At 38.0% G+C, this 12,029-nt stretch overlaps 1 protein-coding gene across 1 annotated transcript in view; it reads right to left on the reverse strand.

Moving 5' to 3' along the window:
* CSMD3 (CUB and Sushi multiple domains 3) overlaps window positions 1–12,029 on the reverse strand; it is a gene marked incomplete at its 5' end in the record, with an annotated part of 706,489 nt that overhangs the window by 83,423 nt on the left and 611,037 nt on the right. The window contains 2 exons of the mRNA XM_081953230.1: window positions 9,748–9,921; window positions 11,227–11,421. Of these exons, the coding sequence (XP_081809356.1) occupies window positions 9,748–9,921; window positions 11,227–11,421 (369 nt within the window). The remainder of the gene's footprint in view (window positions 1–9,747; window positions 9,922–11,226; window positions 11,422–12,029) is intronic.

Genomic DNA, 12,029 nt, shown 5'->3' on the forward strand with positions numbered 1-12,029 from the left:
ATTAATATTACTCTTTTGTATTTGCTGTTTGGATAATATATTTCATATTTTTTACCTTTTCTCCCATGCAACTTATGTCTTCATTGAATAAGCATTGTGAAAGTCAAGAAAATGGTTGAATTGTTAGATTTTACTGCTACTGAGTAACCTTGAAATAAACAGCTATCTGTGAAAAGTCAACTAGATTTCTTCACAATCTCTCTGAAGCCTTATTATCATATTAGCACAGAACTGGCAAAAAACAAGTTTTCCCATAAATAATTCAGACCCCGTATCTCCACATCTTCCTTGGTCACATGAAATGTCAATTAATCCTACTTTGCTGAACCAGTGGTCAATGTTTTAACTATTTCTCCAAAACTGGATTAAGAAGCAAAATATAGAAAGTTCTTTATTGCCATTCCTGTTGAAACCTTAATTTCTATCTTAAGTGGGAGGAGCAAACCTACCTCCAATTTAATTGTGCCAGGAGTAGTATGCTTATCCTTCATGAATTTTAACTGTATTCTTAAGTGTGTGTGTGTATGTGTGTGTGTGTGCGCGCACACATGTGTGTGCAGGGAGAGGTCTTTTACCCACATTTCCAGCCACTTATAGTTAAATGTATTAGAAATGGCCATCAGTTATTTGTTAAAAATAACAATACAAGTTAACTGTTGGCTCAACTCCTTCACTCACAAACTCAAGTTAATACACACACTAAAGATGAGTCTGCAATATTACACCTATAGATTGAGAAAATCCATTTGCACAGACACACAAACCTCAATTCTCTTCATTAGCTAAGTGCTAACATGCATGATGGCACAGCCTTCCTTCAGAAGAAAATGATATATGAATTGTGGAAATAAAATAATGCAATTTCCGATATGTGAGAGCTCTAATTTACAGTCAACTTCATCTCCAAGGAAACCACTCTATCTCCCCCACCTCATCTTCGAGAATGGCTGTCTCATTATGCTGTAAACAAGAGGATGCACAGGGATTTTAACAATGATAATATTACAGATAATTGGTAACTCTTTACACGTAACCATCCCAGAGTGGGTTCTTTAATTCCCTTTCTTTTCAATGAGCGGGAGCAAATTCCCCAGCCCACCTCAAGTACTTCAAGTTCTTCTTTCAATGATGTCTATGATAAAGAGTGGCAGGATGTCTCTTTGATCATGACAAGAACATGAGAACACCTGCCACAGTAAAAGCCTACTAAAACTTGCATGTTTTTTTTAGTCCCCCTAAAAGCTTAATCCCCTAAAAAATCCCCCCTGCCTTCTTTAAAGAGGAAGAAGCTTCTTGGATGAGAAGCAAAATGTCCTCAAAGAAAAATCAGAAAGCCCAGTTGCCTCTTGAAAAAAGCATCTTTATACCCCTTGTTCCCAACTCTCTTTTGATGATTTTCTTTTCTATTTAAATAATTCTTACCCCATTGCAATGCATGCTTAAAAACAAGGCCTAAAATTTAAAGGAGCTTGTTTAAAAATATGAAAACGTTATTCAATTATTATCCATCACAAAGAAACACTTTTGATTTCTTCTTTAGGAAAAGAAAAAAAAACTTTTCTCAAGTTCTGGACAGAACCCACTTCAATTCATTGATTCAATCTCAGCCCGCACTGAGACCTCTTCTGGATACTATAGTTTTAAAAAAGACTGTGATGTATTGCAGCAAGCTGTGATAATTTTGTTGCGATAACTGGAGAGCAGGAAGCAGCAACAAAGCACAATGACAGGGTTCCAGGTAACACCCCTAAAGAAAGGAAACTCTGAGGCTTGAGTTTTCTCAAAGTTCCATTTGATTAGAGATGTCATATGGGCACATCTGGGAAAATCCGAATCTGAAAGCTTCCAGGTTTTCCCCACCCAAGTGAAAGACCAAGCTCCTGCATCCACATGTCCACCACATGATCCAATCAGGCAGCATCCAAAACTGGAGATGCCTCCCAGTCACCTCATCGCAGCTGCAGGGCATGATGGCCTTGATTTTCTGAGAAAGAATATTATTATGACTATAATCACCCACACTCTCTCTCGCCTCCCATTTTCCCACAGTAGAAAATGTGGCTTAAGTCCCAAAGGTAAAAGACGGCTTCCGGGTCTGACACACAATCTAGCAGAAATGTGTTGTGTTTGCGGGGGGGGGGGGAGGCAAGGGAGAGGGGGGAAGGGTAAACTTTCTTGGACCTACAGATTTTTATGTGTGTGTTTCTGAAAAAGAAGAGACAGGAAAAAGCATCAAAATACCAACAAAAAAACAACCTTCTCAGAGCTACAGGCGGTGTCTTTTTCAATCTTGGGTTCTCTACAAGAGATCTGGGAATTTGACGGTTCTACACAGGATTTTACTTGCTCTTAGTATTGCACTGTTCTGGACAGAGATCTCTGATGTTATTCCAAGGAACTACTGAACTTCTTCGAGTTTAGAAGTACTGAGCTGGTACTACTTCAGCTATTACTTTCCACACTCTCTGTAGTTCCTCATTCATGGTGTGGTACTTCTGTAGCTTCTCATACTCCTAATCAGTGGTGAAATCTATTTTTTTTTAATTACCGGTTCTGTGGGCGTGGCTTGGTGGGGGTCATGTGACTATGTAGTCATGTAACTGGGGAATCAAAAGACAGAAAATCATTTAACAATATCCTATTGGAGCAGGGTTGGACTAGATGACCTCCAGGTCCCTACCAGCCTTGGATTATCCTCTGAAGCTGTGTCTAGTGCCAGGTTTGTAGTCCTTCCTTCCTCTCCTTTTTACCTTCCTCCCTCCCTTTCCTTTCCTTTCTTTCTCTTTCTTTCTCCCTTTTTTCTTTTTCTCTGTCTCTCTCTCTTTTTTTCCTTCTTTCTTTCTCAGCACCCCCCACACCCTGCTTTTGGCCTAGCAGGCCTCAGGGAAGCCTTCTGGGAGCAAAAACGGACTCCCATTCCCGTTTTTGGCTTAGCAGGCCTCTCATTATTTAATTTGTATATTAGAATTACATTCCACATTTCATTCAGGAGTTCAAAATAGCATATGTACTGTTCCTTCCTATTTTTCTTCACAACAATAGGCCCCTGAGATAGGGTGGCTTGAACAACTGTGAGTAGCCTATATCATCCAATTAATTTCCATGGCTGAAGATGGAGTAAATACTGGCTCATCACAGTACCAGTCAAACACCTTATTCATTTCATCCTATTGCCCCTCGTGTTTTCTTATTTTTTGTAAAGAAATTGACAAGATTTTGACAAAAATCGACAATACTCAAGGGAAGTATTAGTATACAAGTTAAATACATATATAGCGTTAATAGCACCCTGACAACCCATACAAAAATACGCATTAATATGGTTTCTTTAATAATAGCAGCTGATTTTATCTTATGTATTAGCCATAAATTCTTTAATTATAATTACAAGGCCTGGCAGATTCTTCATATTTTCATGATTCCCTGGTTAATCTCAACTTTCCTACTGCATAATGCAGGAAAAAAGTTACATGAAAAGATAAACCTGAAAATGAAATCTTTCTCGGCAAGATTCTGATTACATTTTAAGAATTTTGTCTGAGAATTGTGATAGAGAAATAGCCTTAGTTTACTGAAAAAATGGTATTTTCGCCTCCCCTTCCCCCCTACCACTTAGACACTGCTCCTTCAATCAATATATCCCTAAGTAGAAGGGCATCATCAAGATTGTTTCCTGGTATGCAAAAAGGGTAACTCCAAAAGGAACATAATTTCACAAATGAAATGAAACAACAGAAAAATAGATGTGCTGCATGTTTGTGAAACTAGGAGGAAGAAAAAATATGTAATAGGTCCAAATGAAGCTAGCCTGTTATTGAGGAATGATGTTAATGAATAAATGCATTAGAATAGAATAGAATAGAATAGAATAGAATAGAATAGAATAGAATAACAGAGTTGGAAGGGACCTTGGCGGTCCTCTAGCCAATCCCCTGCTTAGGCAGGAAAGCCTACATCACTTCAGACAAATGGTTATCCAACATCTTCTTAAAAACTTCCAGTGTTGGAGCATTGACAACTTCTGGAAGCAAGTTGTTTCATTGATTAATTGTTGTAACTGTCAGGAAATTTCTCCTTAGTTATAAGTTGCTTCTCTCCTTGATTAGTTTCTACCCATTGCTTCTTGTTCTCCAAACTACTCAAAATTTCCGCTACCAGTTCTCAGAACTACTCAAAATTTCAGAACCAGCTGGATTTCACCCTTGGTGAAGGGTGTATCTGTGATAACTAATGCTGAATGTGATATATATCATTAAGAAATTTTGAGGAGAAAAATGAAGTGAAAGGAATGAAAAGAATTGTATGTAGAAAAATAATGGCTGATGCGTTTTTTAAGTATTAGAAGATAGATTGTCCCAAAAGGATGAATGGGACACATATGTTAAAAGAAAGGATGTGGAAACTTCATGGAATAGAGTTTAAAAATTATATTACAGTATGGCATAATAGTATATGGAGTTACAATAGTGGAAAGAATGAATAAGAATAATTGACAGAACAAATGTGGAAACATGGCTGAGGAAAAATGCATTTAAGAGAATTAAGCTGAAAAAAAAACGAGGTTGAAGGAAATATAATGCATAATGTATAGGCAAGGAAAAAGGTTAAGTGCAAAGAATATCACCAGAAAGAGCCAGGAATGCTAAAGATTAAAAGAGCGAGAAAATGAGAACAATTTTGATGAAATAAAAATTGTTTGCGGAGTGGATTAAGAAGCTAAACATTGAAATCCCTGCAGAGTTAACTGATTTTTTTTAAGATATATTATTCAAAAGTCAAGTGAGTAAATGCTAGAGGAAGACTTTAGAGATTGTAAATTTGTAAGGGAATAAAAGCGAGAGATCCCTTTTGGTGTAAAGGTTAAAAAATTAGGTTAGTAACTAGGACAATGTTCTATTCCCAGTTTAGCCACAAATCTGGCTGTGTAATCTTGAGCCAGTCCAATTCTCTTAGTCCCTGGAAGACAGCAATGGCAAACTATTTCCAAAATTTTGCAAAGGACTTGTCTCAATAGTCCACAGGAGTCAAAAACTGACTAAAAGACACAGGTTTATGCATATGCACACAAACAGACAGACACACAGATATACACACACACCCCAGAATGGGGAAGAACAATAAAACTGTAGGTGTTGAAGGTTCAAAAGGAGAACATGTAAATATGCTTTGTATATACATTTTTCATATGCAAACAATGGATCTCTGCCTCAGGCATTGGAAGAATTGTGTTACCTTTCCTCTATAGCGATGGAAAAGGCAGAAGAATGCAAAGCAAAACTACAAGGGAATTAGGTTGTTAGATGTACTCGGGAAACTATTGGGCAGAATTCAAATTGATAAAGAGTATAACTACTTAGAAGCAACGAAGTTTGGGAAATGATGAGTTTATCCTAGACAGGGAGCCTTGGAGACATATCAGCTCTTCAGAAATGTATGAAAAAATATGTATGTTTCTTAACTTAGAGAGAGAGTATAACACACGTAGTCCTTGTACAATAATTCATTTAAGCAACCACTCAAAGTTACAATGGCACTGAATTACAACCAGTCCTTGCACTTATGACCATCACAGCATTCCCCACGGTCACGTGGTTACAATTTTACATATTTATGACAGTTGCAGTGTCCAGGCTTATGTGATCAACCATTTGCCACATTCCCAGCCCCGTTCTGACAAGTAAAGTCTAAGTGGAAAGCAGGATTCACTTAACAACCACATGGTTCACTTAACAACATTTACAAAAAAAAGTCATAAAATTGGGCATGACTCATTCAATAACTGCCTTGTTTAGTAACATAAATTATTGACCCAATTGTGTACCTAAACTGTAGACTAGGTAAAGATACAGGTTCCCCTTGCACATATGTGCTAGTCGTTTCTGGCTCTAGGGGGCGGTGCTCATCTCCATTTCAAAGCTGAAGAGCCAGCGTTGTCTGAAGACGTCTCTGCGGTCATGCAGCCAGCATGACTAAATGCCAAAGGCACATAGAACACTGTTACCTTCCCATCAAAGGTGGTTCCTATTTTTCTACTTGCATTTTTACATGCTTTCAAACTGCTAGGTTGGCAGAAGATGGGACAAGTAACGGGAGCTCACTCCGTTATGTGGCGCTAGGGATTCGAACCTCCGAACTGCTGAGCTTTCTGATTGACAAGTTCAGCATCTTAGCCACCACATCACCAAATTGTAGACTACCTGTAATGTAAATAGAATTACAGCATGTTTTGCATATGTTGAAGGCTGCTTGCTGGATGGTATAAGTGCGGTACACAGAGGAGGTAAAAAAATATACAAGAATAACAAATCCTCAGAAAAATGATTTAAAAGAGTAGGCTGCATGTGGATAATTAGATCAAGAATGCTTGCAATCACATTAGATATAAACAAAAAATGAAATACAGTGTAGTTTGGAAAATTGGGCTTGGCCATTCTGGCAAGAACAATGTCACGGATGTGTGTATGTGTACAAGTTTGTATTCAGATGATGTTAGGTTGTTGTCTGAGAACCAGAATGACCTACAGAAGAGTGTACGAGTCAAAGAAGAATATTGATCTGAAAATTAAGGTATCAAAGGCCAAGGTAGTTGTATTTGACAGGCAAAATGGGATGAATGATTGCAAGTTACATAAAATTTAACAAAAAACTAGAGCAAACCAATCCATTTGGGTACCTTAGATGATAGCTTGTTTACAGGGGGAAAATGGCAAAAGGGCTGAAGAAATTTTAAAGCTGGGTAAATGTCGGCAATATGCAATCTTTTGTGAGGAATCAATATTTGTCAGAATAAGCTCCAACAAGCTGTATGTAAGAGGATGCTTCTGACCACTTTACTATATGAGAGTGGGGTATGTCAGGAGAAACATCAAATGAAGTTGAGTAAAGTAGGCATCAAAGCATCAGAAGTGGATAGATGCTGCGGGAATGATGTCTGAACAGCAAATGTGAACAAGCAATATGAAAACTCTAAGTTGAAGGTGCCTTGGTCATACAGGATGAGTGGAGACAGAATTGCAAAACAAATATGCGATCTAATAGTGATCGGAAGGGACAGAAAAATAATGCGATGTCTGGAAAGAATCGTGGAAATGTTGAAAACCTGAAAAAAGCAGAGGTGAAAAATCTAAAGAACAAAAAGGATTGCATGGACTGGTATATGGACCTCATAGAAGAAAGAAAAGATTTCAATGAAATGAAATGTAGTGTACAGGGATTGGATTTGCTGTAAATTATTTCAACTCTGTTTCCTTTTCTTATCCGATGCCTTTAATCTCTCTAGCTTACCATTCCTTACTTTTTTTCTATCTTCTGAATAATGTTGTTTCTTCTAACAGGGAGGCGCTGAGGGATATTTATAGATTTAAAAGTGTGTGGGTTGTGTGTGTGTGTGTGTGTGAGTGATGTATGGATATAAAGTAGGAAGCCAACATTGTCCAAGATTAAGCAATAGCCATAGCATTTAGCACTTAGACATATACCGTTTCATAGTGCTTTTACAGCCCTCTCTAAGTGGTTTACAGAGTCAGCATATAACCCCCAACAATCTAGCTCCTCATTTTATTCACCTCGGAAGGTTGGAAGGCTGAGTCAACCTTAAGTTGGTGAGATTTGAACCGCTGAACTGCAGCTAGCAGTCAGCTGAAATAGCCTGCAGTACTGCACTCTAACCACTGTGCCACCTTGGCTCTTAGCTTTTATATAGCACAATTACTGTCTTTTTTTATAACATTTCAACAGAAAGACTCTCTCTCTCTCTCTCTCTCTCTCTCTCTCTCTCTCTCTCTCTCTCTCTCTCTCTCTCTCCCTCCCTCCCTCCCTCCCTCCCTCCCTCCCTCTCTCTCTCTCTCTCTCTCTCTCTCTCTCTCTAACTAAATATATCCATTGTGTTCTGCAACCTGTTTATCTTCCTACATAAAATACTTCCTTAGGAGGTAATTAAACAAGTTTGTTAAAGGAATAAGGAAAGTAACCTTTAAGATTTATTCAAGCAGTGGAATGTTCTCTTTACGGGAAAGACGCATCCCTCTGGCCTTGTCTAGTTGGGTAAGCAAAGCAGGGTCAGGACTGAATGATGCGGTGTTTTCAAGACAATATCACAGCAATAAACAAGATTGGGAAGAAGATTGGGACAAACACTTCCATATCATCATTATAAATAAATAAATCCTACATGAAACCAGCAGGTCATCAGGATATTTAGTCTTTAACACAATCTAGAAAAAAGTAATATCACCTAAGAAGTATAACCAGGGATGGGCTGCTGGGGATTCGCAGGGGTTCAGGAGAACCTCTAGCTAAGATTCTGTGCAGTTCAGAAAACCCCCAAATCTCACCTGGCTGGTGCTGCCCATCCCATCATGTCCCTCCCAGGAGTCCCCACGCAGCCTGTTTTGGATGCAGGTAAGTGCAGGGTGAAAAAATGGGTGTCCCGGAATTTTGGGAAGAGAGGGTGAAAAAATGGGTGTCCCGGAATTTTGGGAAGAGAGGGTGAAAAAATGGGTGTCCCGGAATTTTGGGAAGACCAGAAACGGGCCCATTTCTGGCCTCCAGATGGTCTCTGGAGCCTGGGGAGGCCGTTTTCACCTCCAAAGCCTCCAAAGTCCAGGGAGGGCAAAAATGCCCCCCTCCCGCCGTGGTGCAAGAGGCTGACTAGGCCACGCTCACCAGGGCCATGCCCACCCAGCAACCAGGCAAAGAACCCCTTGCTAAAAATTTTGAAGCCCACCCCTTGAGTATAACCACTTTATTTCAACTTCAGGTGACTATTTTAAAGGATTTAAGATTATTCATATTTTGCTTTTGCATAGAAAAGTCAAAGCACTGCCGATTAAAACATAAGCTAGATAAGTTATTTAGCAACAGTCAAGAGTCTTAAGTCCTGTGTAATGTTTTAAATTAAACATTGCCAAGCCATTGTTGTGAAACTGATTTAGAAAAGAATGCCCAGTGAAGAAAGTGGGCTTTTTCCTCAAAATAGACAGTATAAATAAATAAAAAATAATAATATTTTTTTTTTAAAAAACCACACACACTCTTGATCAAAAGGAATTGCAGCTTGGTCTCTGGGAACCTGTAAATGCTCTATGATAATGATTTTGCCTTAAATGGATGTTGTAGTTTAACTTTAATTAATGATAGCATAATCACTCAATGAGGTTGATTCATCTGTCACATGTTCACAAATTTGAGAGACTCACCAATGAAATGGCCTTGAAAAAAAATAGTATTCAAGTTTGAATTTTTATAAGGAAGTTTATTAATTAATTAATTGAATTTATATTGCCGCCTATTCGCCCATGGTGAGTCAAGGCGGCTTACAGAATAAAAGACCACATTTAAAACAATAAAAACTAAGACAAAGAATCGAATCAATTAATATACGTATGTAACAAAATTATCTCCCACCTCCCACCTCCTATCCCGATGACAGCAGATCATATGAGCCATTTAATGGGCTCCATCCTGCTCTGGGCTCCCCAGGCCTGCTGGCAGAACCAGGTTTTCAGCGCCTTCCGGAAAAGTATTAGAGTGGGCGCCATTCTAAACTCGGGGGGGGGGATGATGTTCCAGAGAGAGAGGGTACCTGGTGTATCTCCCTCAGGGATAGGACCCATAACATTCCCTGCCTCCCTGCTCTGATGAGTCAGGTAGATGTGACCAGCAAGAGACGGTCCCTCAGAGTTACACGAGATACTAAAATATATCCAATTTGTTTTCGAAACAAATATATCCAGTGTGTTTCCTTACCTAAGCATCTCGTTTCAGTTCCACTCCATAGTCCAGAAGAGAGACATTCTCTTACCGCTGAGCCCACCAACATGAATCCTAGGTCACAAGTAAAGATAGCTGTCGAGCCATATGTAATCTGAGTTCCAATTTTATTCCCATTTGGAGGTGTAGGAAGTTCTCCACAGGAAATAACTGAAAAGAAGAAATATATATATTTGTAATATTACGTTGCACTCTCCGACAGCAAAATAAATTAAACATATTTTATTTTTAAAAAAGCAGCAGTGACAATAAAAATGTTAAAACCTTTAGGACTGGCTAGGATAAGACCCACTTGAAAAAGAACCTTTAATTGGAAATGTATTTTAAACAGTCTGTAAGTAAAGTGACAGAAAATGAAACTGTGCAATGAAATAACATTGATTTTGTGATTACCGATAGATCTGATTCTGAAAACTACGCAGAGAATAAAACTGGTGAATGTGCTTTATTTTAAAGCCATGAGCATCAAATGATTATGTTGACTTTATGGAGGCTTCAAGGATATTCTTGTGTAGTTAAAGTTTTACTGATACAGTCCATGGAATTTTTTCCCGCAGCAGTAATGCTTGGATGAGAATAATAGGCTTATTATCCTCATATGAAAAGTCTTCCATATTAACAAAGGATTCTAAGATTCGGTTTTCTGGTCTTCAAGACAGACACAAGGATGTTGGAAATAAATGCCTATTGAATATAAGGATCAATAAGATCCTGGAGCTAGTTGAATATGAATGATACAACCAAATGATAATATTTGTAGTTCAGGATTGAATGGTGAGGTCCTTGGTGTTCTTTGAGCTTGGCTGTTTTCTTGCAGACATTTCACTACCAAACTAGATAACATCATCAGTGAGAGAAGGGAATGGGATTTACCCTCTATTGATATACCAGTAGACAGTGTTTCTGGGAATGTTTTAGGGGTCGCTTGATTGGGCTGTTATTTACAGTTAGCTTGTTTGTCTGAGTCGGAAGTTCCTTGTTTGGGGTATTGTTTATAGTCTTTGACTTCTGATCACAACTGAGAAAAAATTTATGTTGCTAAGAAAGTTGCTAAGTGAATTTTGCCCCATTTTACAACCTTCCTTGCCACAGTTGTTAAGTGAGTCACTGCAGTTGTTAAATTAGTAACCCCTTTGACTTTGCTTATCAGAAGGTCAAAAAGGTGATCACATGACTCCAGGACATTGCAAGCCTCAAAAATAAAAGTCAGTTGCAAAGTGTCTAGATTGTGATCAGGTGACCATGGGATGCTGCAACGGTCATAAGTATGAAAAACGTTCATAATTCCCTTTTTTGGTGCCACTAAATGAACAGTTGTAGATTTAGGTCTACCTGTTCTTCTTAATTGTTGATCTAGTATTCTTCTTGGTGTTCATCTCTGACTATCTGGATGTTGATTGCTGGTGAGGATGTGTTTTGGATTTGAATGCGAACAACTAATAGTAGAATACTTACTTTGGCAGTATGGCCTCTCGTTTCTCCAGCTCCAAGTTCCATTAGCAAGACATTCAATGGATTCTGGTCCCAATCCATGGTAGCCAGGATCACAGCTAAAAACTACTTTGGTTTTGAACTCGTAGTGAGAACCATTCACTATTCGCCACCTTCCATGTTCCAGAGTAAATGAATTAATGCTTGGGCAGGTAACAACTTGAAATAGAAAAAAAAAAAAGAATATATTTTGAGAGCTTCACACTGTCAATCCTTGATATCAGTTTATGTATTAGGATATGAAACTTAATTTTAATTCATAAATTAAACTGTTGCATAGTAATCTGTAGATTGTCGCTAATTCTGATTTTATTTCAGTTTAACATTTTTTTGGCTACGGAGAATGTTTGTTTCATTGCTCAAAATAACTAATTAGTGAACCACATATTAGAGTTTAAACATGTTTATTTATTTGATCAGGAATATGTATCTTATATAAACATTTCTGGAATTCAGATGTTTATTATCGTACATCTTGAAGCAGGAGATTCATATTTTAAAATGAGAATTCCTGATTTAACTTTTGACTGCTAAATTATTAATATCGGCAGAATCGTATCACTAGGATCCATCCATAATTATTCTTTCTATCAGAAAATGAATATATGTCATAACTAATAAGAGAGCTTTTTCCCTTCTAACACTATCCTTGGCTCTAGGATGGAAACCCAGAGTGCACAAACAAATGACAAAACTTTGCAACTGTAATTACACCTTATTTCTACTGTGTTTATATCTATCTGGATTGTATTCAATACTGAAAATAA

Source organism: Natrix helvetica (genome assembly GCF_964273705.1).
Source record: "Natrix helvetica genome assembly, chromosome: 4".
Lineage (NCBI taxonomy): Eukaryota > Metazoa > Chordata > Lepidosauria > Squamata > Natricidae > Natrix > Natrix helvetica.